The sequence below is a fragment of the Equus przewalskii genome, chromosome 2, assembly GCF_037783145.1.
Source record: "Equus przewalskii isolate Varuska chromosome 2, EquPr2, whole genome shotgun sequence".
NCBI classification, from domain to species: domain Eukaryota; kingdom Metazoa; phylum Chordata; class Mammalia; order Perissodactyla; family Equidae; genus Equus; species Equus przewalskii.
Genome location: NC_091832.1, coordinates 90,696,729 through 90,724,193, shown reverse-complemented (window position 1 = coordinate 90,724,193; position 27,465 = coordinate 90,696,729). Strand labels below are relative to the sequence as shown.

The 27,465-nt window shown below is 41.3% G+C and overlaps 1 protein-coding gene across 2 annotated transcripts in view; it reads right to left on the bottom strand.

Moving 5' to 3' along the window:
- Positions 1-21,956, bottom strand: part of TBC1D9 (TBC1 domain family member 9) — a 109,260-nt gene extending 87,304 nt beyond the window's left edge. The window contains exon 1 of one of the 2 annotated variants that reach the window (XM_008528545.2): positions 20,883-21,956. In XM_008528545.2, coding sequence (XP_008526767.1) covers positions 20,883-21,012 — 130 coding nt within the window. In that variant the 5' untranslated portion in view covers positions 21,013-21,956. Of the gene's footprint in view, positions 1-17,630; positions 17,727-20,882 lie in introns of those variants that run through there. The other variant, XM_070609046.1, reaches the window with a different exon arrangement.
- Between the last annotated feature and the right edge of the window lie 5,509 nt (positions 21,957-27,465).

The window sequence follows — 27,465 nt, the reverse complement described above, 5'->3', positions numbered from 1 at the left end:
TGGATGTCTACTTCCTTTGATGAAAATTTAGGCATAGGTAATGCAAATAAAAGCAGCATTTAGTGCCATTCTGGGATCCATGCTAGATCCTTCTGGCACTGCTTTGTTGTCCTTTGTATCCTTAATTCTGTGTGTGTGTGTGTGAGGAAGATTGTTGCTGAGCTAACATCTGTGCCAATCTTCCTCAATTTTATGTGAGGTGCCGCCACAGTGTGGCTTGACAAGCAGTGCTAGGTCCACGCCAGGGATCCAAACCTGTGAACCCCGGGCTGCTGAAGTCAAGCACGCCAACTTAACCACTACACCACAAGGCCAGCCCCTCCTTAATTCTTACTCTTTTTGGATTTTCTTGATGTCCCATAGTCTTCATTCACCGTAGCTACAGAACTGCCACTAACTGGTCTCTCAGTTGACATTTCAGCTTTCATGTGACAACACAGTGAAACCACCTCACTGATTTCAGAATGTGAAGCTCTCATAAAGGTAGTGAAGGTAAAAGTGTACATTAGCTATTTGTTTTTCCTAAGATATGAGAGAGATGCATGGTTTGAACAAATCGCCACAGTTTTAATGAGATTTAACTAATGCTAGAGGATTCTGATGATGTGAAAATGAAATTGCATTCAACCATATTCCCACAGTTCAACTTGTCCACCACCACAACAAAGAGCCCCATGAAGGCATGAGGGAGATGATCACTTCAGTTCCATTTAAGAGGCTGTGCAAAATTTTCTTCCTCTGGTTTTCAAAACAGAGTAAAAAATAATGATGCAATAGGGTTCTCTCCCTTACCACGTTCCTTTGTAAAAATCCCCTTTGGTGCAATTATTTCACTGAGGCTGAGCAAGCACTCTCTTTTGAGGGATGTCACCACTGACTTGTCCAGACATTTGGGTATGGCGTCAAGGGGGCCAAAAATCTCAGTGTCAGTGAGTGGCAGGGATGATGTCTTCTCCCACACAGACTGGTTAGGTAGAAAACACCTCCATCTACTTGGTCTCTTCTCACAGCTTCATAGAGCTTCACCCTTGAGTCCCACTCTGACTCAAGGCACTGAAAGCTTTGTCTGAGAGTCCAGGCCTTGACAGGATCAGTAAGCCTGCATGAGTCCATCATGAGTAACTCTTCTTCATCAGACCGCCTGGACAATTACCGCCTCTCGTACAGCCTGGTGTGTGTAAGCTGGCCACTCTGAGACAAACGGCACCAGGTCAGGAAAAAGGCCTTTAAAATACTGGAACCAGGGGAAATCAGAGGTCAGATACCCTGAGAAATAATGGGTCTGATAGCACTGTCTATCGAAGACATCAACAAGAAATAGCACATGCATCAGCTTGCACACCAAAGCCACCGACACCCAACGGTAAGGAGATGAGCACCACAGGTAGCAAACGTGAACAACAGGTACTCTCCACTCCAAAACGGAGAACACTGCAGAGAGACCTTCTACTGCTGCAACAACCACTGTCTACCCTGAATATGCTCTGAACTGCTATTCTAAGCTATCAATCCAGACGGTACTGGCCTGTGCTCAATGAATTCAAGTTAAATCATATCTGTCCTTTATCCAAAGATGGTCAGCCACATTCTTCCTCACACCATAGGGCCATTTAAACTTGCTTTTGAGGTTCCAGAAATGGCAGGGAGAAAGCGAGGTAGCCTGTGGTGTTTCAGCAGGTAGACTCAAGGCAGACGGCCTGGGTTCGCATCTCACCAGACCAAGCACTCCCGGGTGAGTGACCTGAGGCTGAGGCTCAGTCCCCTCCTCCTCAAAATGGGGATAATGGCAAGTGCTACTTATTGCAGTTGTTGTGATGGTCAATGAGCGTGCCAGACTCTCGATAAACACTCAACTGGTATTATATATTGTTATTATGATTACTAGTAGGATTACTAATTATTATGAGGAGTCTCCCTGCCAAAATCCAGGAATTTTCTTCTGACTAACCCATTAAAAAAAAAAAAACAACTCTTGGAAACCACCAAAATGATTAATTTACAAAAAGGCAAATGGTTTGCAAGCTGTTATCTGTCTCGTGGAATGAATACCTGGTCTAAAACCTCATGCAACCTCACAGTAAAACAAAACTAAACTAAACCTCTGCAGAGCACTTCGGTGGATCCAGATTCATTATTCGTTTGATTTTAGTGAAAATCCTGAGGAGTAGCTATTCTTCTCACATTTACCTACATGAAAAAGCTGCAATTGGTAGAGCCGGGACTCAAAGCCACACCTTTGCATTCCAAATCCTCTTCTCTTTCCACTACATCATGAGGTGAAAATGTTTCTTGACTGGTGCTTTGAACCTCAAGGCTGAACTGACTAAGAAGCACAGCTACTCTGAGCTTCTGCTTCTCTCAGATAATGGAAATCACCCTCTTATAGGAATGGAGCTGAGTGCCCAAGGCTGAACCTCCCCCCTCACTCCTCATTCTATAATTTGTCACAAGAGCCGTGATGCACGGAGCTCTCGCTAGGTTCCAACTGCTGCTGTAAACACTTTCCAGATACAAATATAAACAGCTTCAATACACAGGCACTCCTTTTATCCTCATTTTACAGATGAGGAGACTGAGGCAGGGAAAGTCAATGTGCCCCCCAAAACACGCCAGTCTGAAAGTGAGAAGTGGGTTTCAAACTCAAGTACGGGGCTATTTCACACCTCTGAGCGGTGCGTGCATTGCATAAAGGTACCTGGATTAGAGGGATGGTGGTGCTGAAATCTAGCTCCAGCTCTGTCTGGGGGGCTGCGCCTGCCCTGTGGCACAGCTCAGAGGGGACACCTTTTTCTAAGTGCACAATGCCCTGTGTAGGACCTGCTCAGGTAGTGGCTCCAAATCCACACTCTGAACCACAAGTCTACACTCTTATTAAACACTAGACTGCTGTCCCTAGAGGTGGTACCAGTTGAAAATATACACTTGAAAGAGTACTGATGAATAATGGATAATATGTTATGGATAATATGGCTCTAAGTCAGTAAAGGGGAATGGGATTTAGGGATACAGGGCAGACTACACCTCCATCTTCTCTGGCAGACTCCCAGGACAGCAAGCCTCCACAGACGGATGCCCCATGGAGTCCTTGTCAGACACCTGTCAGAGGTCTTGTTTGGAAAGAAAACCAAACACTAACAGATATCTTTGTACAGTTGAAAAATACAGTCAAATACGCAAATGCATTCTGCCCTAAGAGGTGGATACTAGCATAAGATGTCTCAAATATAAGTACGAAAAGACTTTTGGGAAATCAGAACACCTTTCCCAAATGGGACATTGTTATTGTTTATTCACCCGTGTTCTCCAAGTGCTAAATAAAACACTGTTCAGTTCTCATCTCATCTCATTAAGTCTTTATTTAATTAACTGAAATGAAATCTGGTCTTGGGCAAGAAACACACCCTTGCCAGTTAAAACTGGTTTCAATATAGAACTGCAGTCTCTCCAGAGCTATTTACACCTTGGGATGTAACACTCTACCAAGCCCCAGAATTCCTTCACCGTATCAGGAAACCAGGTTTTCCATGGAAAGCATGATTACTTGAATCAGTAACACTTTAGGGCTAATTTCAAAGATGTTGAATGATTATCAGGAAATGAACATTCCTAGTGATACAATCCAATCAACAGCATATATTTGTAAATCATAACATACATATCATGGTGACACCATACAATTGCCAGTGTAAATAAAGGCCTGTGACTAGCTATTACAATAGGGCACGGACTCCCCAATTTGCCCTGGTCTCCATCACTCCTTATTGTCTCCCCGACATTGGAGCTGATGTCAGTTTCCATTTAGCATCACCTTGTACTCTTAAAATCTACAAACATTGTTCACAGTAATGAAATGTATGTCTATAACTATAAACTACATCTCTATCAAAGCTGGAAAAAAAAAGATAGACTGAGAGGACTACATGTTTGAAAATATTTGGGAAAAGATATTTCTCTGTGCAATAAAGAATATTCTTAAGTGTTCAACGTTTTTAAAAAAATGACCTTCCCTCCTATGTTCATTGCAGCATTATTCACAATAGCAAAGACATGGAAGCAACCCAAGTGCCCATCAGTGGATGAACTGATAAAGAAGATGTGGTAAATATATACAATGGAATACTACTCAGCCATAAAAAAGACAAAATCATGCCATTTGTGACAACATGGATGGACTTTGAGGGTATTATGCTAAGCAAAATAAGTCAGACAGAGAAATACAAACACCATATGATTTCACTCATGTGTGGAAGATAAACAAACACACAGATAAGGAGAACAGATTAGAGGAAAAGGGGGTGGGGGAAGGGCAAAATGGGTAAAGGGGCACATGTGTATGGTGATGGATAAAAACTAGACTATTGGTGGTTAGCATGATGCAGTCTATACAGAAACTGAAATATAATGATGTACACATGAAATTTATACAATGTTATAAGCCAATATGACCTCAATAAAATTTTTAAGAAGTAAGGCCAGCCCTGTGGCTGAGTGGTTAAGTTTGTGCGCTCCGCTTTGGTAGCCCAGCGTTTCACTAGTTCGGATCCTGGATGCAGACATGGCACCGCTCATCAGGCCAAGTTGAGGCAGTGTCCCACATGCCACAACTAGAAGGACCCACAACTAAAATATATAACTATGTACTGGGGGGATTTGGGGAGAAAAAGTTAAAAAAAATTTTTTTTAAGAAGTAAATTAAAAAAAAATGACCTTTACGTTATAGGCAATCTCTCTCTTCCCTCCATCCCCTCCTTCCTCATTCCCCTTCAAAAATAATTATTTGAGTTTAAAATGCCAAGAGTTATTAAATATCCAGGTACTAATCTCTCCTTTATTCAGCTTGTGTCAGGACCAGACTTGCCCAGGAAAACAAAAAAAGTCTTTCCAGAGAAATTTCTCCTTCTGAGAGATGCTTTCTAGATCCTCTAGGGTTTGGGGGGACTGTAAGTTTGATACTGTTTAATGTCTGGATCTTCATTTTCCCTGTTAGTTTCAGCAAATAATCCTACAACTTTAAACTAAACAACATTAAATTCTTATTACATGTGTTCACACACTTCTATTCACAAAGCCAGCTTTCCCAAGCATATCCGGACCATCTGGACACAAGGCCCCCCGAGGACAGTTAAGCAGGCTTTCTCTCTGATTCCTTACTTTTGTTGTCCTGGAACGAAATGGTAAAAAGGTACATGGAATCTAAAGGTCCATGAAATCACAAGGCCCATGGAACTGCCTACACTTTCTGTTTAACTCTGTGTGTGACATAAATATAACACATTACACCGTTTCCAAAGAAATAAGGACTGGTCAGTCCGTTTCAGCTAGATTTAAAAATCAAAACGCCTGACAATCTACCATCCCGGACAGCTACTACAGCCACGTATTTTTCTTTTCTTTTCTCTTCTCCTCTTTTTCCTTTTCTTCTTTCTTCCTCCCTCCCTCCCTCCCTCTCTCCTTCCTTCCATTACTTCCTTTCTTTCTTTCCTTCCTTCTTTCTAATGCATATCTGCTCCTCGTGAACAAGGCTGTTTTACTTACTATTTTTACTTCGTACACGCTGCCAACCAAGCTGGTGGCTGCTCAGCAGATTTTTGATCCTACCACTGTGGTTGTTCCTGATATTGTGGGGAAGTTGGAGGATACTTTGATAAGAGAGGCCTTCATTTGGAAACAGAGAATCCTAATATCACATTCAATCTGACTGATGCTTTTGGCTTTCAAAGAACTTTCAGTAACTCACTTGACCATCACAATAACCATGTGAGGTGGATAGGGTGAACCATTCTCATTTTCAAATGAAAAACAGGATCCGAACCAGCGAAACCCTGGGCCACTGCAGCAGAGCTCGCGAACTTAACCACGTGGCCACGGGGCCGGCCCCAGAGCACTAATATCTTTATCATTGTATTTAAAGACAGTGATATATTCTTATTGTTCAAACACTATACGGCAAACAGAACATTTTCACTGGTTTGAAGACTCACAGAATTAGCTGGAAATGGTATGAGACTTCTTACAATTTATAGTAAGCCTGGTACAAGCAAGAGTGATAAATTCCTGAAACTCACTTGGTGGAAAAATCAGAGTTTAGAAGGGTAAGATGTTAGGGTATCAGCCCCTCATCTGTTTGACTCACAATCCACTAGAAGGAGCTGATGAAAGTGGCAGAGCTTCCGTTCCAGAAAAGTACACATTCCTCATTAATTCCATAAATCTTGTATTTGATTTCATGCCATTCAAGAACCTTCTGAAATCCCCACCCATTTAAGTATTTCTAAAAAAAAATAATAATTTGGGGAGCCAAATTATTGTAATGATCCTACAAAAAGTTCAATAATACTTTTATATCCACCAGGAGAAACGAAACAGATGCTAAATAAAGAAAATTTTTATGACATTTGACACAAATTACATTAATGAAAAATCAATACTGTACGTCAAATTTACCTTTCTTCTCCTTTGGTAGCCACACACTGTTTGAGACTGACCTCCCTCAAAATAAACATGGATATTTGTTGTCTCCGTGGAATATCCACGCAAACAGGCCTTTCCCTCGTCTGGTCCTCCACCCCAAGGTTCAACGCCCTCTTAATTGTATAACTTGGAATGGCTCCATAGAGCGGTGGCAAACACAGCCTAGCTAGAAAGCTAGAAACGAGAAAGTTTGGAAATTTTTTTTTGGAAAATCCAGAGTTAGTTTTCAGACATGCCCCCGGCATACAGTCATGTACGTGTAACCCACAACAGCTGCCAGCCAATGACACCACAACGACACCACCCCCACATGGGAGAAGGTGCAGCCTTGCTCTGCCTGTTCCCTTCACTGCCACACTCAAGACTGCATTTCTAAGACTGGGACGCACTTTGCCTGGGTTTCCTTTAGTTTTCCAAAGGATGCATTCCAATTTCATCTTCCCTCCCACTTTTTATCCTTCTCTTTCCAAATTCAGTCAAACTAAGTACAAATCCAAGCTCTGCCTGTTACCAGCAGGGTCCCCTCCAGTAAGATCCTTAACTTTTCTGAGCAGTCAGTTTCCTCACCTGTAATGGAATAATGTCTAAGCTACAGGGTTGTTATGAAAATCAAATCAGTGATGTATGAAAAATTCTCAGCAGCCTGCCTGAACCACAGAGGACTCTAGCAAATGTTATGTTACTTCCTTTGCCTTGATACTCTCTCTACGCTAACTGTAAAACTGATAAAAAAGATATATAATTAGCCATTCATAAAATAATATGACCACAACAATGATTTTTTGAAATTTAGCTTTAGAGCCCACAGATTTGAAAATTTATTACAAAGACACTTTTAGAAATAATGTGTTTTACGTCATTCATTACAGTAATAGATATGTAAATGTTATAAAATACCAGTGGAGGGAAAGAAGGTAGATGAATTAATGATTTCTTCTTTCTACGCTTTAATTAAAGAGTCCAAATGTAAATCTAAGTCTCACTTATTTTTATTAGTGACTACCTTGGTTCCTAGCTTAACACAAAGATTTGAAAAATTCATTTGTACTACTGAAATGTAAAGAGTTTTCCTTATTAAGAAGTATTAAAGGCAAGTTATCTAGAAAAAAGGGAATGAGATAAACAGACTCACTTTTTTTTTGCTTTGTTTAGAGAGTAAACAGAGATCAAGTCCTTAATGTTCTACCTGACCTTCCCTCTAGCAAATACTCACCCAGCAAGGCTTCGACTAATGGAGCTGAAAGGGTAGGAGTGCATTTCACAGACCTCACCTCCTGGGCTACACAGTTATTCACCCAGCTCTGTGCCCCTTGGACCCAAACAGAAAGTAGAAGAATTGAATCATTCAAATGAGAGTTTCTAATCCAGATCTGCTGCGAAGAGTTAGGGGAACCTTCCCACAGCTAGAAAATCTAGCTCCCTGAAAGGATGTGTAAATAACCTAACAGCAAAACTGAAATGTCATTTGAAGCAAACTAGAAGCCAGTGACAATTGCAGAACACCTTAAAAAATGACTGGCCTATTCTCTGAGCACATGCCTGTGATAAACAAATGAAAACAATAGGATATATTGGAGTACATGAGGAAGCCATTTGGTTTAAAACTAATTTGGCCTGACCTTGTTTTTCCAGAAAGGCCTGATGTGGCCTGTTGAGCATGCATTGTACACCTACTTTAAACATTTACAATGTCCCAAAGACAAGAAGATGCCCCTAAAGATAGGGATGTAGCTTCCCCCCAGATGGGTATTTCCTTAAGGATAAGCATCTCTTCCTAGACACTAAAGATTAATTACCAACCTACTGTGCTCACCTTGTGACTACTGACTGACCTGCTGACAACCGACCTACTGTGCTCACCTTGTGACCACTGACCTGCTGTGCCAGCTAAGTAACTTGTGACAGTAATAAAGGAGCCATTCCTGTCATATGTGACATATGCTCTGTTTCCAGACAGTATATAACCACACTGTATATCCCATTTCTTGGGTATGCATCCTTCCTCAGGGAAAGAAGCACCCCGGGCGACAGTCCTCAGACCTGGCTCATAATAAACTTACCCCAAACTTTGATTTATAGATTATTTGCTTCAACACCTGACAGGAAAGGAAAACAAAGAAATGAGGAAAGTGGATTAGCGACTTCTTCATAGTTCTCTGGTTTAACTACTAGACAATGTTTCTAATCTACAAATTCCTGATTGAATAATTAACCATATCTCTTTATATATATATAAAGGTATATGAAAAGGTGGCCCCTCCCCTGCCTTCCAACCCAGTCCTTTCCCCGATAGTCCCTATTTGCCACTGTCAGAGAGTCATTTGTGCAAGCAGAGAGACAGGGAGAAGAGAGAAAGGAGAGAGGAGACAGGAGAATGGACAGGAAGTGGGGAGAGAAGGAGACAGAGAATACTGTGTTTACTGGCAGAGCTTTCAAAATGTGCATATCCAGGAAGAAAGGAGGGAGAGAGGGAAGGAGAGATGTGGAGACAATCTAAAGTTGGTGATCAAAAATTACCTTCTCCAAAAAGCCTGAACAATTGACTGAAGTTTTTTAAGTTGCTAAAATATCAGACATTATCCACTTGCTTTAACAGCATCCTTTAAAAACTTCACGGACTCTGTAAACAGAAGTCCTCTTCAGTTACTCACACGCTTGTGAATCAGTTAGAGCCAGCTGCCTCCTAACACCTAAACGACATCAGCAGCAAGGGGAGAACAACGACGAGCCATCATCTATGAATGGCTCTTTCTGTTTCTTGTATTTTACATAACTTCTCTCCTAGAGTCTTCAGAGGGAGTGCTAAAAGGTTAGTAAGCCATTTGAGATAGGAAATCAAGCTCAGAAAGGAAGAGAAACTTCCCAAATCACATCTCTGGTAACCCATGGGGCTGGGATTTGAATCCAGTTGTCCGCTTACTGAAAGACTGGAGCCCTGTGAGGGGGCAGAGAACACAAAGAAGTTGCCTAAAGAGCAACCCTGGAGGTTTTCCAATTCGCGCCTGGAAGTCACTGCACTCCACCGCCACATGAAGCATGCAGGGGCTTCAGCCTCCATGCCCCAGACCTCAAGGGGGTACACTCCACGGCTGTTAACATCATAAACTGCCTAGATCCAAATGACAACCTCCTGATTTGTACACAACGACAAAACAAGCTTTTGGGTGCAGGCCTGGGAACCATCCGACAACAGAGAACCGGGTCTCTTCACGAAGTGGGTCCTCGCAGTGCATGACGATGGCAAAGCAGAAAGTATACGCAGTGCCCCTGGAACAGCAAGTTGGCTTCAGTCCCTCAAATTTCTGAAAGGAAGCTTGGAGCTAATCTTCTCTTCCCTACTTTACTGACACCAGTTTACAAACACCCAGAAGATGTCAAAAGCCATCTCAAATTATATGCGTTCAACCTTACAGCTTCTTTGTGGAATAAAGTGGTCTCAGGACAAACTGGAATGGGAGACAATCATTCTGTGGACGAGATTCTCTTGAAGCTGATGATAACAAGCAGAGGGGGAGGAATTCAGGGAACAAGCAAGCAACATCTGCTTTTGTCTAATCATGCTTCTTGCTGGCAGCACTTGCTTATTATGTACATATTATGAGTCAACCCCACACACGGATATAGACCACTGCTAATCCCAATGCACAGAAGTCACCAGTCATGAGAATAAACTCTGTTAGGAACTAACACAAATTTTACTCACTTTTATATATAATTAATCTACAAAGAAAAATATTAACTGTTAGGTGCAACTAGTAGCAACTTGGCTAAAACTTAAAAATTAGCAAGATGAAAGCATTCACCCTAAATACAGGCACCTGATAACTAGTCAGAGCTTGAAGAGCATTGCTTTGTTATTTCTCTGTCACCACTGGGGGTTCTTTGGTACAAGAGGGTAAAAAGTTTCCCTCTACCCTCTTTGGGTCCCTGCTGGGTCTAAAAATTAAATTGACAAAGATAGATGAAACAGGAGAAAAGCATAGAAATTTTACTGAATTTTTACACGTACATGGGAGCCTTCACAAGAGAATGAAGACCCAAACAAGTGACCAGAGCAGGAAGCTTTTATACTTTTAGACAAAGAAGCAATACATTTGTGAAGAACTGACAAGACAAAGGGGTAAGTCCAACCAGGGCTAGGTAGTCCTTATCTTCCTTAACTAGGGAGATAAGCGTTAGTTTAACAAGGTTTGTTTCCAGATTCCTCTGGACCGATAAGAATCTGTCCGCAGCAAAAGAATTTGTTTCCTGCCTTGAAGTGAAAAAGGGGGAGCTTTGTCTGCATTTATGGCTTCTTAATTGCCTTCAGCTCAAAATAATTTCTATGTCAAAGTAGCATATTTTGGGGTGACGTATTCTGATTTCCTTTATTGGTTACCACATCGAGACTTTCCCTAGTTATGAAGGACTCCATGGGGTGCAAAAGGTCCAACTCCTGGACAGTCCAGTGCTGTATCTCACATGGGACAATTTGCTACAGCCTTCCAGCACTCCTACCTCCATGCCTATGTTCTCAGCTCTCCCAAATTTATTCATCCTGGTTTGATCACTAAGTTAGCAATGGCTCAGCAAGACAAACCTGCCTTTTCTTTCTTTTATGTCTTTATAAAGTTAAGCACTCTGCACACAGTTGGTACTCAAACATATTTCTGACAGAACAGCTTACTGAGGATATTACACTTTTGATTTTGCGTAATGAGAAATTGTCTCGATCTCTTGGTGACGTCCTCTAACTTGAAGTGCCTATGTTCTAATTTACCTGGGATCCACAGAACTCCTAAAATTGCATGTAAATTTTTTGAGTGTTTTAGATTCTCAAGCGGGGTGGTAAAGAAAATACGAAAGAATAACATACAGAGAAAATAAAGTATATATCATTATAATTAGTCTTGTAAAGAAAAATAAATAAATACATAAGCAAATAGGCTGCTCCTTATTAGCTGTGTGACCCACGGCAAGTCACTCATTCTCTACAGCCTTACTTTCCTGTTCTGTAAAATGGGGATAAGAATAGCACCCCCGCGATAATGGCAAAGTAATTTGTGCCACTATCTGTCACCGAGGACAGCTATACAATTAGCTCACCTGGGGAAAAGAGAGGCTCAGAGAGAAGAGCCCTACATGTGGGGTGCTTGTTATTTTGGGAGGCATCTGCTTCATCCAGGAGGGGCTGCTGAGCGGCCCAGAGACTGGGTGTGCTTTTAGCAGAATCATAGACTGGAAAGGGAAGTCAGGGCCGCCAAAGAAGTCAGGGCCACCCAAGAGGGCGGGAAGCTAATGACATTCCTCTCTCTTTGGGTTGAGACCTTAGAGGCCTACAACCTAATCATAAATATGAATGCTAAGTAGGCAAAACTACCCAGGTGAGAGCTCAGTTTTCAAATATATCAATACCTAAAATTAATGCGATTCTGGTTTGCAACTGGCAGAAAACAATCTTTCTTATAGAATACAGCATTCTTATAGAATACATCCTCTTCTGCGTCCAGTTACTTCTACACAGTAGAAGTAAAATATCCAGTACATAATCAAAAGTAGTCAGGCATAAAAGATGACATGATGGCATGAAGGAAAACTAGGAGAAATAAGAGACAACAGAACAGACCCACGTGGGCTCAAGATCTTGGAGTTGAACAGAGACTTCAATATATTTGAAAAGACAGTGGATGAGAAGTTTATAAAACCAATAAAAGAGAGATTGAAGGCCCCTACCCCAAACAGGATTTTTAAAAATCCACAAGTAGCCGGATCACAGTAAAACTGCAGAAAACTAAAGTCAAAGAGAAAAACTTAACAGCAGCTGGAGCAAAGAGACATATTACCTATAAAGGAGCAGTAATTCAGAGTGACAGTTTATTTCTAAAAAGAAAACGTAAATCAGAAGACAATGGAACAATACCTTAATGCGCTTTAAAAAAATTAACTGGCAACCATTCAAAACAAAAATATCCTTCAAGAATCAAAGCATAACAAAGACCTTTTCAGATACACGAAAACTGAGAAAATTTGTCACCAACAGGCTCTCACTAAGGAAAGAGAAAAGGACAATTTTTTAGGCAGGAGAAAAATGATTCCAGAAAAAAGGAAACATGAAAGAAGAAAGTACAACAAAAATGGTAAACGTGTGTGGAAATCTAACTGAATACATACTTTAAAAACAGTGGTAATTATATGTTTTTGGGTTGAAAATATATAAAGAATTAAAATATGTTACAATAATGGCATATAAATTGGGGGTGAGGGTAAATGGAGTTAAAGTATTCTAAGGTCCTTACATTATCTGGGAAGAGATTAAAAGTACCAATTAAAAAATTTTAAGTCCAATGAAAGTACCAATTAACAATATACTTTGAGGAGCTGGCCCATCGCATAGCAGTTAGGATCACATGCTCCACCTTGGCAGCCCAGCGTTCACAGGGTCGGATCCCAGGCACAGACCTACACACTGCTTCTTCCTTAGCGAAAAGAGGAGGATTGGCGGCAAATGTTAGCTCAGGGCTAATCTTCCTCAAACAAAATAAAAATTAAATTTAAAAATATATATACTTTGGTAAGTCAAGAATGCATTATAATCTCCAGAGTAACCACTAAAAGAATAGTGAAATGAATATAAACTTGTAGCTAATAGAGGCTTAAAGTGTAATCATTAAAAAAAAAAATCAACTCCCATATCCCACCAAAGGCAAATAAAAAGAACACAGAGCAATCTCTATGTTCATTGCAGCATTATTCACAATGGCCAAGACTTGGAAGCAACCTAGGTGCCCATCAAGGGAAGAAAGGATAAAGAAGATGTGGTATTTATACACAATGGAATACTGCTCAGCCATAAGAAACGATGAAACCCAGCCATGTTGTGACAACATAGGTGGACCTTGAGGGTATTATGCTAGGTGAAATAAGTCAGAGGGAGAAAGTCAAATACCATATGATCTCACTTTGGGTGGTGAACATGATGTAATCTACACAGAACTCGAAATATATTTACGATGTACAACTGGAAGTTATATAATGTTATAATCCAATGTTACTGCAATTTAAAAAAATGCTCATTTAAAAAAAAGAACATAGAGCAGATGGAAAAAATAGAAAGCATTTAATAAGATAGTAGATTTAAACACAAGTCATGTGTATATTGACTAAAGAATCCATATAAAAGGCAAAGATTTTCAAACTGGATGAAGAAAAAAGTCAACTCTCTGCTTCTTATAAAAGACACATCTAAAACATAAGGATATAAAAGGTTGAAAGTAAAATTATAAAAAAGATAGCCATACAAATGCTAACCAAATAAATCTGTTCTAACTACAATAACGAAGCAAAAAGCAATCCTGGAGATACTGACAAACATTTCATAATGATAAAATGTTCAATTCACCAGAAATATACTACAATTATGAACACATATACACCAAATAATATAGCCTCAAAAACAGAAAACAAAAATTTTAAGAACTACAAGGAGAAACAGTCAAAATGACAATTATGGTGGAAGAACTGAACATACCTCTCTCTGTAAATGACAAAATTAGAGGATTAAAAAATCAGTTAAGATATGGAAGATTTGAACACAAGTAGCAAACTTGACCAAATGAACATAAAGAAAGCATTTATCCAGCAACTGCAAGGTACATATTCTTCTCAAGCATAACATGTAACATTTACAAAAAAGTTGATTATCAACAGGGCATAAAACAAGTCTTATTAAATTTCAAAACAGTGAATTATATAAAATATGGTTATGGTTTCTGACTGCTGTAAAATAAATATCAAAATGTTTGGAAGTTAAGAACTATATATCTAAAGATTTTACTGTTTTCCTTTCTCTCCCCAAAGCCCCCCAGGACACAGTTGCGTATTTCTCGTTGTGGGTCCTTCTAGTTGTGATATGTGGGACGCTGCCTCAGCGTGGCTTGATGAGCAGTGCCATGTCCGCCCCCAGGATTCAAACCAACGAAACACTGGGCCGCCTGCAGCGGAGCGCGCGAACTTAACCACTCGGCCACGGGGCCGGCCCCAAGAACTATATATCTAAATAATTCAAGATCAAAGAAAAAGATCATAATGGAGAACAGAAACTATTCTAAATGAAATAATCACCAAAATACTACATATCAAAACTTAGCCTCGCGGGCGAGCCCAGTGGCACAGGGGTTAAGCACGCAAGTTCCGCTTCGGCAGCCCGGGGTTTGCTAGTTTGGGTCCCGGGTGCAGACACGGCACTGCTTGGCAAGCCATGCTGTGGTAGGCATACCACATATAAACTAGAGGAAGATGGGCATGGATGTTAGCTCAGCAACAATCTTCCTCAAGCAAAAAGAGGAAGACTGGCAACAAATGTTAGCTCAGGGCTAATCTTCCTTGCAAAAAATGAAAGAGAGAAAGAATATTATTAACAAATTTCTGCCAATATATTTGAAAACTTAGATGATAAGGATAAATGCTAGAAATAAACAACTCAGCAAACTGACAGTAAAAGAAAACTGTAAAATATTTGAATAGCTGGCATTCCATTCAATAGACCCACGAAGAAAACTTCAAGGCCTGATAGCCTCACCAATGAATTTTGCCAAACATGTCAGGATGAAATAATACTGCTATCGCACAAACTCTTTCAGAAAATAGAACACAGAGTGAGCACTGTTTTTAGGGCCAGTATAATCTTGATACCAAAATTTGACAAGGATGTTGTTAAAAAAAAAATTATAAATCAATCCCACTAATTTATAAGGATGCAAAAATCCTAAATAAAAGATCAGCAAACAATTTTAATAAACATATAAAAACAATAATATATCACAGCCAAGTTGGATTATTTTATATAAACAAATTTGGTTAAACACTTGAAAATCGGTTAATATAAGTCACCATACTAAGAGATTAAAAGAGAAAAATCATACGATTACCTCAATAGATACTGAAAAGCATCTGAAAAAATTCCAGTCATATAGAATTAAAATAAATAAAATAAAAATAAAATAAAATAAAATAAATAAAACTGTCAATATTCTCAGATGATATGACTATGTAAAAAATACAAAAGAATCTACAGATAAATTACTAGACTTCATTTCATAAGTTAGCTAGGTTCTGGATACAAGACGGATACAAGGTCAGTATAAAAAAACTCTATTTCTATAAGTTAGCAAAAAAGAATTAGAAAATAAAAATTTAAAAGACACAATATACAGTAGAACAAAAAAATATGAAATACCTAGGAATAAACATAATAAAAGATGTATAAGACCTCTACACAGAAAACTATCAGCATCATTGAGAGAAATTTTAAAAGATCTAAATAAATAGAGGAATATACCATGTTCGTGGACCAGAAGACCTGATATTACAAGATCCCAATTTCGCCCAAATTTATAGACTCAATGCAATCTCAATCAAAATCCCAAAAGTTTAAAAGTCTGTGTTGTTGCTGTTGTTTTGTTTTGGTGGAACTTAATAAGCTGATTCTAAAATGTTGTATAAATGTAAAAGACAAAGAATTGCCAAGAAACATTTAAAGAACAAATAAGAGGACTTGATCTAATGAATGTAAACTCTTAATGTAAAACTACAGTGCAAAACTATTGGTGAAAGAATATTCCATAAGACAAAAGAATTAGACTAGAGACCCCAAACAGACCAACACATATTTGGGCACTTGATTTATGATCAAGGTAGCCCTACAAGGGCAGTGGGAAAAAATAGTCTTATGAACAAATCATGCTGGCACAAGTGGATGTCCACAAAATTTTTTTAAAAATAAACTTAACCCTACCTCACACAACATGCAGACATTAATTCCCAGTGAATTGCATACAAATATAAGGGTTAAAACTGTGACGTTTCTAGAAGACAATATAGAAGAATATCTTTATAACCTCAGAGTAGGAAAGGACTTATTGAACAGGATGCAATAAAACACTAACCATAAAGGAAACAGAATCTATAAAGGATACAGACATTAAAATTAAGAACCTCTGCTTATCCTTAAGAGAGGGAAGAGGCAAGTAACAGAATGAATATTTTGCCACACAAATAACCAACAATGAACTCATATCCAGAATATATTAAAAATACCTACAAATCAGTAAGAAAAAGACAAACAACCTAACTGAAAAGTAGGCAAGAGACTTGAACAACCACGTCACAAAATACTGTCACAAAATCAAATGGCCAATAAATGTGAAAAAGTGCTCAACCACATCAGTCAGGAAAAAACAAAATTAACTCCACAATGTGATATTACTACCAAACCACCAGAATGGCTAAAATTACAAAGACTGACAATACTGGCAAGGAGTTGGAGCAAGGGAAATTCCCATATGCTGCTGGTGGCAGTATATTGGTACAACTATTCTGGAAAACAGTTTGGTATTATCTACTAACGTTGACGACACACATCACCTAGGAGCTAGCAATTCCCCTCCTCCGTATGGACCAAACAGAGATGCATGGCCTGCCCCAGGCACCAAGAAACACATACAAGAATGATCATGGCCACCTTATCCGTAATGCCCAAAAACGGATCATACAAAATTCCGCCAACAATACAGTGGATAAATAGTGGATAAATGACTGTGGTATACTCATAAAATAGTTTTCTATACAGCACCGAAAAATGAACAAATTACAGCCACAGGCAACAACGTTCATAAATATCACAAGCATAATGCTGAGCAAAGAACCCAGACATAAATGAATATATACTCTATGATTCCATTTCATTCTTTGCTCAAAAAATAGGCAAAACCAAAATATTGTGTTTAGAGATATATATGTTCTTTGTTGGAAAAACTATAAAGAAAAGCAAGGAGGCACTTACCCAAAAACATCAGGATAGTTTTTTTTACCTTTGGGGGAGGGTGAGAGTAGCACTTGGGCCAGGGTCACAAGGCAGGCCCCTAGGGTATTGGCAATGTTCTGTTTTTCTTATCCTGGAGTTGGTTCCAAGGTGTTCATTTTGTGATAAATCATTGCACTCTGCATCTTTATTTTATGCACTTTTCTGTGTGTATATGAAATCTCACTTAAAGGGGGTTAAATAAATAAATCAGGTGAATCTACAAAGGAAAACTTCATTGCATCAATATCTATGCACTATAGTATTGCCTGGAATACTGGGACAAGAATAGCTCAGTTTAAAATAAAATGAGGGGGCTGACCTGGTGGCACAGTGGTTAAGTTCGTGGGCTCCACTTTGGTGGCCCAGGGTTCACGGGTTCAGATCCCGGGTGCAGGCCTACACTTCACTCATCAAGCCAAGCTGCGACAGCATCCCACATATAAAGTAGAGGAAGATTGAGACAGATGTTAGCTCAGGGACAATCTTCCTCAGCAAAAATAAATAAATAAGATAAAATAAAAAGGCAATTGGGGCCCAGCCTGGTGGCACAGCGGTTAAGTGTGTACGTTCCACTTCGGCGGCCTGAGATTTGCCGGTTTGGATTCCAGGAGTGGACATGGCACCGCTTGGCAAGCCATGCTGTGGTAGGCATCCCACATATAAACTAGAGGAAGATGGGCACGGATGTTAGCTCAGGGCCAGTCTTCCTCAGCAAAAAGAGGAGGATTGGCAGCACATGTTAGCTCAGGGCTAATCTTCCTCAAAAAAATAAAAAATAAAGAGGCAAGTGTCCTCATTGTGGTCCATTATTTTTTATGGCTTTCTGTGCTAACATCTTACCAAGCACATAGACCATACATACATTGAGTGCTCCTGGCCAGTTCACACTGAGCAGGTTTCCCACTCATCCGTTACCCATTTGCTGAGCAGACAATGGCACATTGGTCCTGATTATGCACTTTATATAAAGGTTCTGAGCTCTTTCAACAACTGATACCCAACACTTGCTCTTCCCTCCTGTCCTCACAGGCTGATTTTTTTCTTTCTTCATTTCTCAGCTCAAGTGTCACTTCCTCAGGGAATCTTTCCTTGCCTCCATCCCACCCCCTTCCCAGACTGGTATAAACAACAGTATGTTCCTTTCTTAGTGCTGGTCATTCTCAGTTAGCCACCATCTCCCAGATCCATGCCTGGATGGCTGATCCCTAGAAACTATGTCACCAGGATACCCTGTCCGGCTGGCTTCTATTGGGTTCCACTGATGAGAGGGCAATGGCAGAGGCTGGGAGGCAGGGAGAAGAGAGCAGTCAGGGCATGTTCTCTCCTCCCCTTTTTGGCTGTGGTCTGGGTGTCTAGGGGTGGCTGCTCCTCTGGAGGCCCAAGCTCCTCCTGCCTGGCTCCAGGTCACAGAGACTCCAGGAACATCACTCCTGCCTCTTGTTTTTCAGGCTTAGGGCGCTAACAGCTCCCCACTGCTGGGACTTTCACTGGTTCTGGTAACCCTGCCTCCATCTTTCTTAATTGTCTTTTCACCAAACTCTCCTCATTTGAAGCGGGCTGGATTCTGTTTTCTGCTGAGACCCTGCAGAGTGCCAATTTTCTATTACTTTATGTGTTTATCTCATCAACATCTCCCTTTTCCCATTAGGCTGTGGGCTTCAGGACACTGGTATTTCAGAAGTTGGCAACAAATATCTGTTAAATGATTTAGTGAGTTAATGAATGCATGAATGAACTCACATTCGAATTAGAATATACTATACCTAGTACAAGGATTTCTAACATGTTCCTGCTACATTTGACATGGCACCAATCCATCAGAGCAAATACCTCTGTTGGTTGAAAATAGCCTCTGTTGGCAGGAATATTTTTACTCACGATAATAATTTCCATTATTCTAGCAGTAAGTACAATGGCTATGAGTTCTCAGTTAAAAAGATCTAACTTTATCAGTCTGAAATAAGTCAGCAATGATGAGATTCCAGATGGACTGTAGGTAGTAACAGCTCTAAGAGTCAGTAGAAACACAATAAAAATGTTCACTAGAAAAAGAAGGCTCTGCATCTCTGAATTTTTCATAACTTATTGCAAATGACTCTAGAAAATAAATATCTAGTAGTTACATGGTGTAGGAGGGTGAACTCCAGGCAGGAAATGTTCTTTGTCAATATAGTAAACGATCTACTCTCCATCTCTCCATTGTTGTTTTCGATTTAAAAGACAATCTGGGCTGATCCCAATATTAGATATGGAAGTTACACATTAAGGTATATAGTTAGACAACTTCTAGAAAGCAACCTGGAAAATTCTGATTCTAGGCCACTAATCAGAATTTCAAGAAGAGGGTCTGGAGCCCTGCAGCTTCCTTTCTCTTTTATGGTAGAAAAAGTGCAGAAAAATCAAATTACCCCCAGGCGATGTCATGCACTAGCAAGATCTTTCAAACCAATATGTGACATTTGAATTTTAATCTTGAGAAAACTAGCTTGTAAATTATAATCATAGCTAAATACACACTTTATCAGGAATTTTTAGTTCATACCAGGGCATTCTGAAAGCAACAATCTACCAAGCACACAAGCTCCTGGGGGGTGATATAGTCTGAACTCCGGCCTAAGAGGTCAAGGTTCACCTCTTTTCTGCAGTCCTTTCCTGGTTAAACCTCTCCTATTTCTTCAGCTAACTTTTTCGTTGTAAAAAGTTATCCCAGTTCTGTTCATTCTAACCAACAGGGAGAAAGGAAGGTCCAATTTCTCTAGTATTGGGATGAGTTGGAGATTATTTGTAACCTCCCACCAGGCAAACTAGTCAGTTAATAAAGACAGACCGTTCTAATATGGCACTACTTGGGATATGACTGATTTGATAATCCTGAATGGTATGACATGGCTTCAGTAATACTAGTTACAGTATTAATAATACCTTGTGAGGGGGTTCAGGAAACAAGTGATGGAGTTAAAATAGTTAAAATGTAGTTATACTGTTAATTCTTTTCACAAGCAGACAACCTGCTTTGTTTCCTGTCTAATTAGGTGCAACCAAAAAAAAAATTCCTTTTTCCTTATTCATTCTCTTCCGTCATAACTAATATAGGAAATGACCACACCAGCTCCTTAGTGATTGCTCCCTGGAAACAAAAGAGCGTTTTAAACCTGATCCTGCTATTACCAGTAAAGAAAATGAAGTAAAAATTAACCGTCCTTCACCTCTCTTGCCCATATATAAAGCGCTATTTTTCAGAAGGGCGGGCAGAGGAAGGACTGCATTCAATTCCTAAGGGCCGATACTCCCCCGACCCCAGACTCACTCATCTCCATTCTCATCAACACCACCCACTTTGGGGGCGCCCAGTAGACGAAGGGCCCCATAGCCTGACAGGGTAGGAAAAGCAGCATCTTTTTCCCAGTCTCAAAATCACGACTCCTGATGCCTTCCACGCACCAAAGTGGGGCGGGTCGCCCAGCCCTGGACCGGGGACCGGGCGGCGTCTCGGGGGTCCGCAGCCCGGGGCCGCGGGCGGCGCCGCAGCGCTCCCGACCCCCTCCCGCAGAGACCGGCCGCGGGTCCTTACCCGCCAGTCCGCCGCCGCCGCCTCCATCGCCCGCGTGCCCCTTCCTCCGCTGCAGGATGAAGTAGGGGTTGGCCCTCTCGGTGATCCACAGCGCGTTGGCCAGCAGCACCTCTTCGGGGTTCACCCACATGTTCCCGGGCGCCGCGGGCGGGCGGACGCACAATGGGGCCGCGGCTCGGGTCCCGCACACAGCGGGGCGCAGGGGCGCGCACTCCCAGGCACACGCCCGCCCGCTAGGTGCGGCGGCGGAAAGCGACTTCACCAGGGGGCGGCCCGCGGCGCCCGAGCCACAACAAAGCCCCGGCGGGCGGCCGAGGAGGACGGCGAGGACGCGGGCGCGGCGAGCAGCATCCTCTCCGCGGCGCCGCCGCCCCCCGCGAGCCCGCGGCCGCAGACGCCCAGGCCCGCCGCGCCGCAGCCCGGCTGGGGCCCACGGCGGCGGGAGGAGGCGGAGGAAGGGAGCGGGGGGAGGAGGAAGTGGTGTGGCTCAGTCCCGGGATCGGCTCGGCGGCGGGCAGGGCTGCGGGCGGCGAGAGCTGATTCGGCCCCGCGGTCAGGGCCGAGCTGGGCTGGGGCGCGGCTGCCCCCGAAGCGCCGACTCGAGCTCCGGGCCCCTTTGATTTCTAGCCGCTCAGAGCCCTGGAGGTCACCGCGGTTAACACTCCATGCCCGGGCCACTCGCACCCGGGGCGAAGCCCAGCTCCCCGCTGGAAGGACGCTCCGGACACTGCGAATGAATGACGACAGCGAAGCTCACTTGGAGCGAACCCGGGTGACACCAGATTCCGCGGACGCAGGTCCTCCGGGCCGCTGTGGCTGGCTTTGGGGGAACCTTCTGGGGACCGTGTGCTAAGCACTCGGCCCCACGCACATCCCAGCAGGGAGGACGCTGCCAGCCTCCGTTGGGGGTGTGTATGTGTGTGTTTATGGTTGACGCTCTGTAGGCTAGCGCCACCCTTCTTCCCAGGAAATAAGTGTTTCAAGGTTCCAGACATCGGACTAGATACCCGGGTCGGAAGTGGACGCAGCCAATGGTTGTCGATGTTTTTGTTTCCTGCATCCCTAGGGCAAGTCATGTGCTAAACTTGTCACCGCCTGTAACCCCTCCCCCTCTCCATTCCATTGTAATTAAAGTGGCCCAGCTAAGTGCATTACATCACTTCTTTCCTTGACCTGTAGGGCACGAGCAATAGCAAGTTGGAAGCAGCCCAAAAGCTTAGAGCGACTAATTCACACCACAGCTGTTCCTGTATCAAGCATTTGGAGTTTCCAGGACCGGGCATGAGAGAATTCAGGGATTTATCCACACTTAATAGATGAATTAAAATTTTTTAAAAATCATTGAAATCTGAGACACACAAAGGTCAGCTCGATCCCTAGACAATTTTGCTTTCCCCCAAAACTACAGGTCTCTTGTGATCACAGCCCATCTACCTACATATCTGATGACCTTTTTTCGCCTCTTTTTACACTCGGGAGATCTGCAGATAGCTCAGCAAAAAGAGGCTCTTCTTCTCAGAAGACGGTAATTTACCAAGCTCTGTTTTGTTATGGAAGTTGGACAATCCTAGGGACTTCGTTTCCAAAAGAGCAAAGCATTCAAATGAGAGTTTCTTGTGTGGACTTTAAAATGTGTGCTTGTGTAGCTCTCACTTGTACTGCTGAATTCCTTCCAATGACCTAGTGAGCGCATCCCAGCCATTTTAATGAGGCTGCCTCTGCACCTGTTGGTCTCCCACCCAGTGAGTGGGCTCTCAAGGAATGGAAGCCTCCCTTTACTGTTACGTTGACTGATCTGCCTTTTTAGGAAACATTTTGGACTTCCAGGCCTTTGTGGAAACTTCCCATGTTTAACACAGACTCAAAAATGTTTGGCACTTTCAGTCACACAGTACAGTGCCTTCAGTCACAAAATCTATTGCAAATAAAACACAATGAATAAGATTGCAAATCCTTCACATATAAGAATTGTATTCCTAATATAGCTATATAACTTTTAATATTTTTGAAGTGCTTCTACAGATATTCTTTCACTTTATGTAATTAGCATTTTTTAAACTCCACTAGGTGCCTGCATACTGTCTTTTGGAGTGTTCTTATCATACTGGTCAAAGTTGTGGCTTGACACCTCTACCCTAGCCCTAAAGTGTGATTCTAGCTTAGCATTTTTCACCTTTTGGTGCCAAAATGCTATTTACTTATATAAGTCATGCATTCGTTCTCTCATTCTCTCATTCAACATGTGATTATTGAATGCCTACTATACTCTAGGTCCTGGGGATAAGAAGTGAAGAAAATATACAAAGATCTCTGTATTCATAAAGATTAAGTTGTGAAATTAATAATAAAAACCCAGACTCATTTATGAAAACTTACTTTCAGAATAAGATTGGACACCAAGAGGAAAAAAAGAAAAAATGTTAAGTCCGTAGCTATTTTCTGGTTTTTCAGAAGAGTTAGAGCGCATTCTTTCCAGAAATTAGAGCTTCTATTATTATAATAAATTGTGAAACTGTAGTAGACGGGCATTGCAAAGAATCAGAGAAACTATAAGCAGTTTATGGCAGCTTGCTGGTCCCATACAGCTAACTGCTTACTTATTAAAATGTGGCTTTGTTTAAAAAAACAATGACAGTCAAATATACCAGAACCAGAAATAACACAAAGAGAACCTAATTAATCCAACCAGTTCCTCAGTGAAATTAGGTGACTATTTTTAGCTTTCAGTTCATTCTCTTTGATTTTAAGCCCACGGATTGTCTCAAACCGCTTAAAGAGGAAAAACATTCAGCAGATGCCTCGATAAAATCGGGGTAAATGATATCACAGTCTTTGTGTCTTCCTGAGATCTCCCACTCTCCCCACCCCCAGACGGAAAGAATCAGCTCGGAAAGGATTCTGCTGGCCCCGCCTTAGAGCATTCTGTGGGTTTACTACTTAGTAGGCAGATCTGACTGCAGCAAAATTGTGAGGGTAGTAAATTCGTCTTTGACAATTCTCACCCCCATTCCTACAATGTTTCCACCTTTCCTGCTTGTTCATCTTCACACCTTTCCTCCCTACCCTCAGCCTTTCCTAGTAAGTCCTCTACTCTGCCTTCTAGGACATGCTCACCCTTGGAAATACCATGGCGTGTTGGGAACTTTATTTCTGCCCGCACCTCCCACCTCTCAACTGCAGTGCCCACTCCCTGATGGCCCAGTTCTCCCAGAAGTAGAGGCACAAAGGCTGCAGAACACTAGTCTTACCAACCAACCATTCCATCACCCAGTAACCCCACGAGTGGTTAGGCCAGTGGGAAATTCAGTTCTAATTTCAGCAGACAGAATCACCCAGCAGAGTAAAAAAGTGCTAATGCTTCTCTGGAAGAAGCCAGCTCCTCCGCTAGCCTTCCAGCTGAAGGTAACAGGTTAACATGGACTATTAAAAAAAAATACCCGGACCTTCCCTGTCCAGTCTGGAAGCTCTTGTAGGGTACTTGGAATTTCTAGCATTCCGTGAGGTAGAAGGAGAGTGGCCAGCTGGGGCAAGGAAGAGTAACATTGTTTTGAAGATCCAAGACGTTGCAGTAGCTTTGATATCTGATACTGAGACCAGCACGGTCAATCTGAGTTGCTAATCCAGCTGGAAAAACTAGATCAACCGGTCACCACAATGTCTACTCCGCAAGTCCTAGAGCTAATGACGATATAGCAGCCACAGTTTGGTTCTTTCAGCTTTAAGCGACTGACTAGATCTGCAGCCAGGACCATCCTTACACATAGTGTGATTTGAGAGAAAAAAATCCTTCAAAATAGCTCTGATCTGCAATAGTACTACCTTGCTCCATTCAGTGGATCACTCCACTTTTTGAATTCTGAGATGCTCTGGAAATCAAAAATGAATAAAACATTATTTCTCAGTTTCTGGAGAAACTGTGGTCAGATGACCTCTGTCAAATGCATCTGTGTTCCTGCAATGAAGGAAGGAAAGAAGATAGCAGCCTCTCCCGGGGATGGAAAAATGAAGCAATGTATTAGTGGAGATTCATTTCCTCATTAATTGTCATTAAAGAGGGCAGTTTTAATGGTTGGGAAGAGTGATAAGGTAAAGACCTTAGATCACAGTGAAGGGTGGGGAGACACTTCGCTTACTTCAAAATCATCCACTGCATGTTCCCTGAGGCCTAAGACGGTGTCCAGATTGTTGTTCTATCCCCAAGCTCAGCACTGGAGCCTCTGTAAACGCCCAACAAGGAGGTGCTTACACGACTGCTGAATTTCCAAACTTAAGAAAGGTTTAGAGATTTAGGAAGGAAGGGCCTTAAGAAACCCTGATTGCAGCTGAGCTCCCCATTTTATACACAGGAAATTAAAGCCTAGAAAAGGGAAAGGACTTGACTTGGGTCACTTGGGTAATTAATAGCAGAGTTGGAACTTGGTCTTATTACTTAGATTATTATGCCCCAAATCTTAATTGCAACTTTTCCTTCTTTCTCCACACATTTGTCACATTTCTGTCGGGAATTAAAATAGTTCACATTTATATAATGCTTTTATGGCCATTGTCTATCACCTGGTGTCGTCTGGGTATTGGGATCCACTGATTGGCTAGACCTCAGTCACATGACTACCTGGAGAGGTGGTGACAGAGAAGGGGGTCAGTGGGTGTGGGATAGTCCCTAAGAGAAAGTCACAGAGCTGTTATCAGAATAAGGTGACAGGATTGTGGGCAAGCCTATACAACAGAGGTCAACTAGACAGCCTGTTTATGACAGTTCGTTTTTTAATGATTGTATCCTCTTGGTTATAATTCTATGTCACATAACTATAGTGTACGTTGTTTTGTTTAATGCTAACAAAACTAGTGGTTTGACCCATTTGATAGTGAGAGTCAGAGGTCATTTAAGTTACCTTAAAAAAAAAAAAAAAAGGTTATATCAAGGCTCACATAGACTAAACTAGGACCAGAGACCTTCAGGAAGCTTTGGGACCAGTCTCTGTCTCTCTCTCCGTCTCTCTCTGAATCTCTGCTTCTCTCTACACTTTTGTTCTAGTGTCTTTTCTCCACCAACCAACTTCCTTTCCTTACCCGTAATTTCTGTTCCCTCATGACTTCAGCATGCACGTGACTCATGAGAGCCTCTCTGGTTCCATTTTCTGTTGTTTCTTTTAAGCTATAGCTCCCACCATTAACTAAATATTTTATCTAGGTATTTCTTTCCTATAATTCATGAGGCAAATTGGTTGGCCAACCTTACCTTTTTGTTCAAGAACCAGATTGTTGCCAGTCTATGACTGGCTGCCATTTGGCCGTATCACCAAGACACGGCAGCTATGTATATATGCATATTTTAGCTGATGATAATTTACAAATTCTCAATGAAGTTAATTTTTAATATAAAATTAGTCATTCTGAGAGTTGATCCATTACTTGGCCTTCAGGTCTCTACTAGCTGGGAAGTGTCTGAAGGCTCCCCTGTTTTCCATAAGCCAATCAGCCACATCAACAAAGGCAAAGGCTCTTTAATAGGGTGTATAGTTAATTGTGGGCTCTAACTATTATAAAATTGCCTCCTCATTCTTTTGAGAGATGAAGTTTTTTTCCTACAGCTATGCTGTTCTTTTGCCAATGACTCATTTGTCCGTTTTCTGTCTTGTTAAAAACACGAAGACCTCCACCATCAATAGGATTTCTTAAATCACCACAACTGCTGGTACTAAACATATAAATACAGGTAAAAGGCAGATTGGGACATTGAGATCAAGGTAACAGTAGTATTTTTTCTAAATTGTGCATGTGCCTATAACCCTAAATAGTTCTTTTTCTTTTCTTCCAATAGAAGAATACAATCTTTTTTCCTCCTAGGATAAGAATTAACATCAATTTCATTGATCTTTTAAAATAAAATATCTTTATTTGCACATGTATGTTTTTATGAAAGAAGATGGTTAACATTACACGGATTGTCTAACCTCAGACTTCTGGAAAAAATTGCATAGTTTCCTTTTCAGAATAAAACAACTCAGCTGTCTTTTTATATCTTATTTTTATTTTTTAATTTTTTTGGTGAGGAAGATTGTCACTGAGCTAATGTCTGTGCCAATCTTCTTCTATTTTGTATGTGGGACGCCTCCACAGCAAGGCTTGATGAATGGTGTATAGGTCCGTGCCTAGGATCTGAACCTGCAAACCCCAGGCGACCAAAGTGAGGCGTATGAACTTAACGATTATGCCACCGGGAGGCCCCTGTCTTTTTATTATGCAGACATCATTCTCATTAGAGAAATGCTATTTCTATCTTGAATCTCAAATCTTTAAAACATTTTTATGATGTGTTTGACTAGATGTCTTAAAAGAAAGGGGAACAGCTAAGCATCAATACTAACACAAAATAACAACTTTCCACCCAAACCCTCTAATTTATCACTTTATTTTAACCCTTTGCCTCTTGATGTCCAGCCTCTCCGAGCTTCCACACAAGATTACTGACCATAAAACAGAGTATGATCTGAAGACCACAGATCTTTGAAAAACTTTAGGTATAAAACATTAAGTGAAAAAAAGAACTTATTCGCTGTGCCAAAGGAGAAATATCAACGTT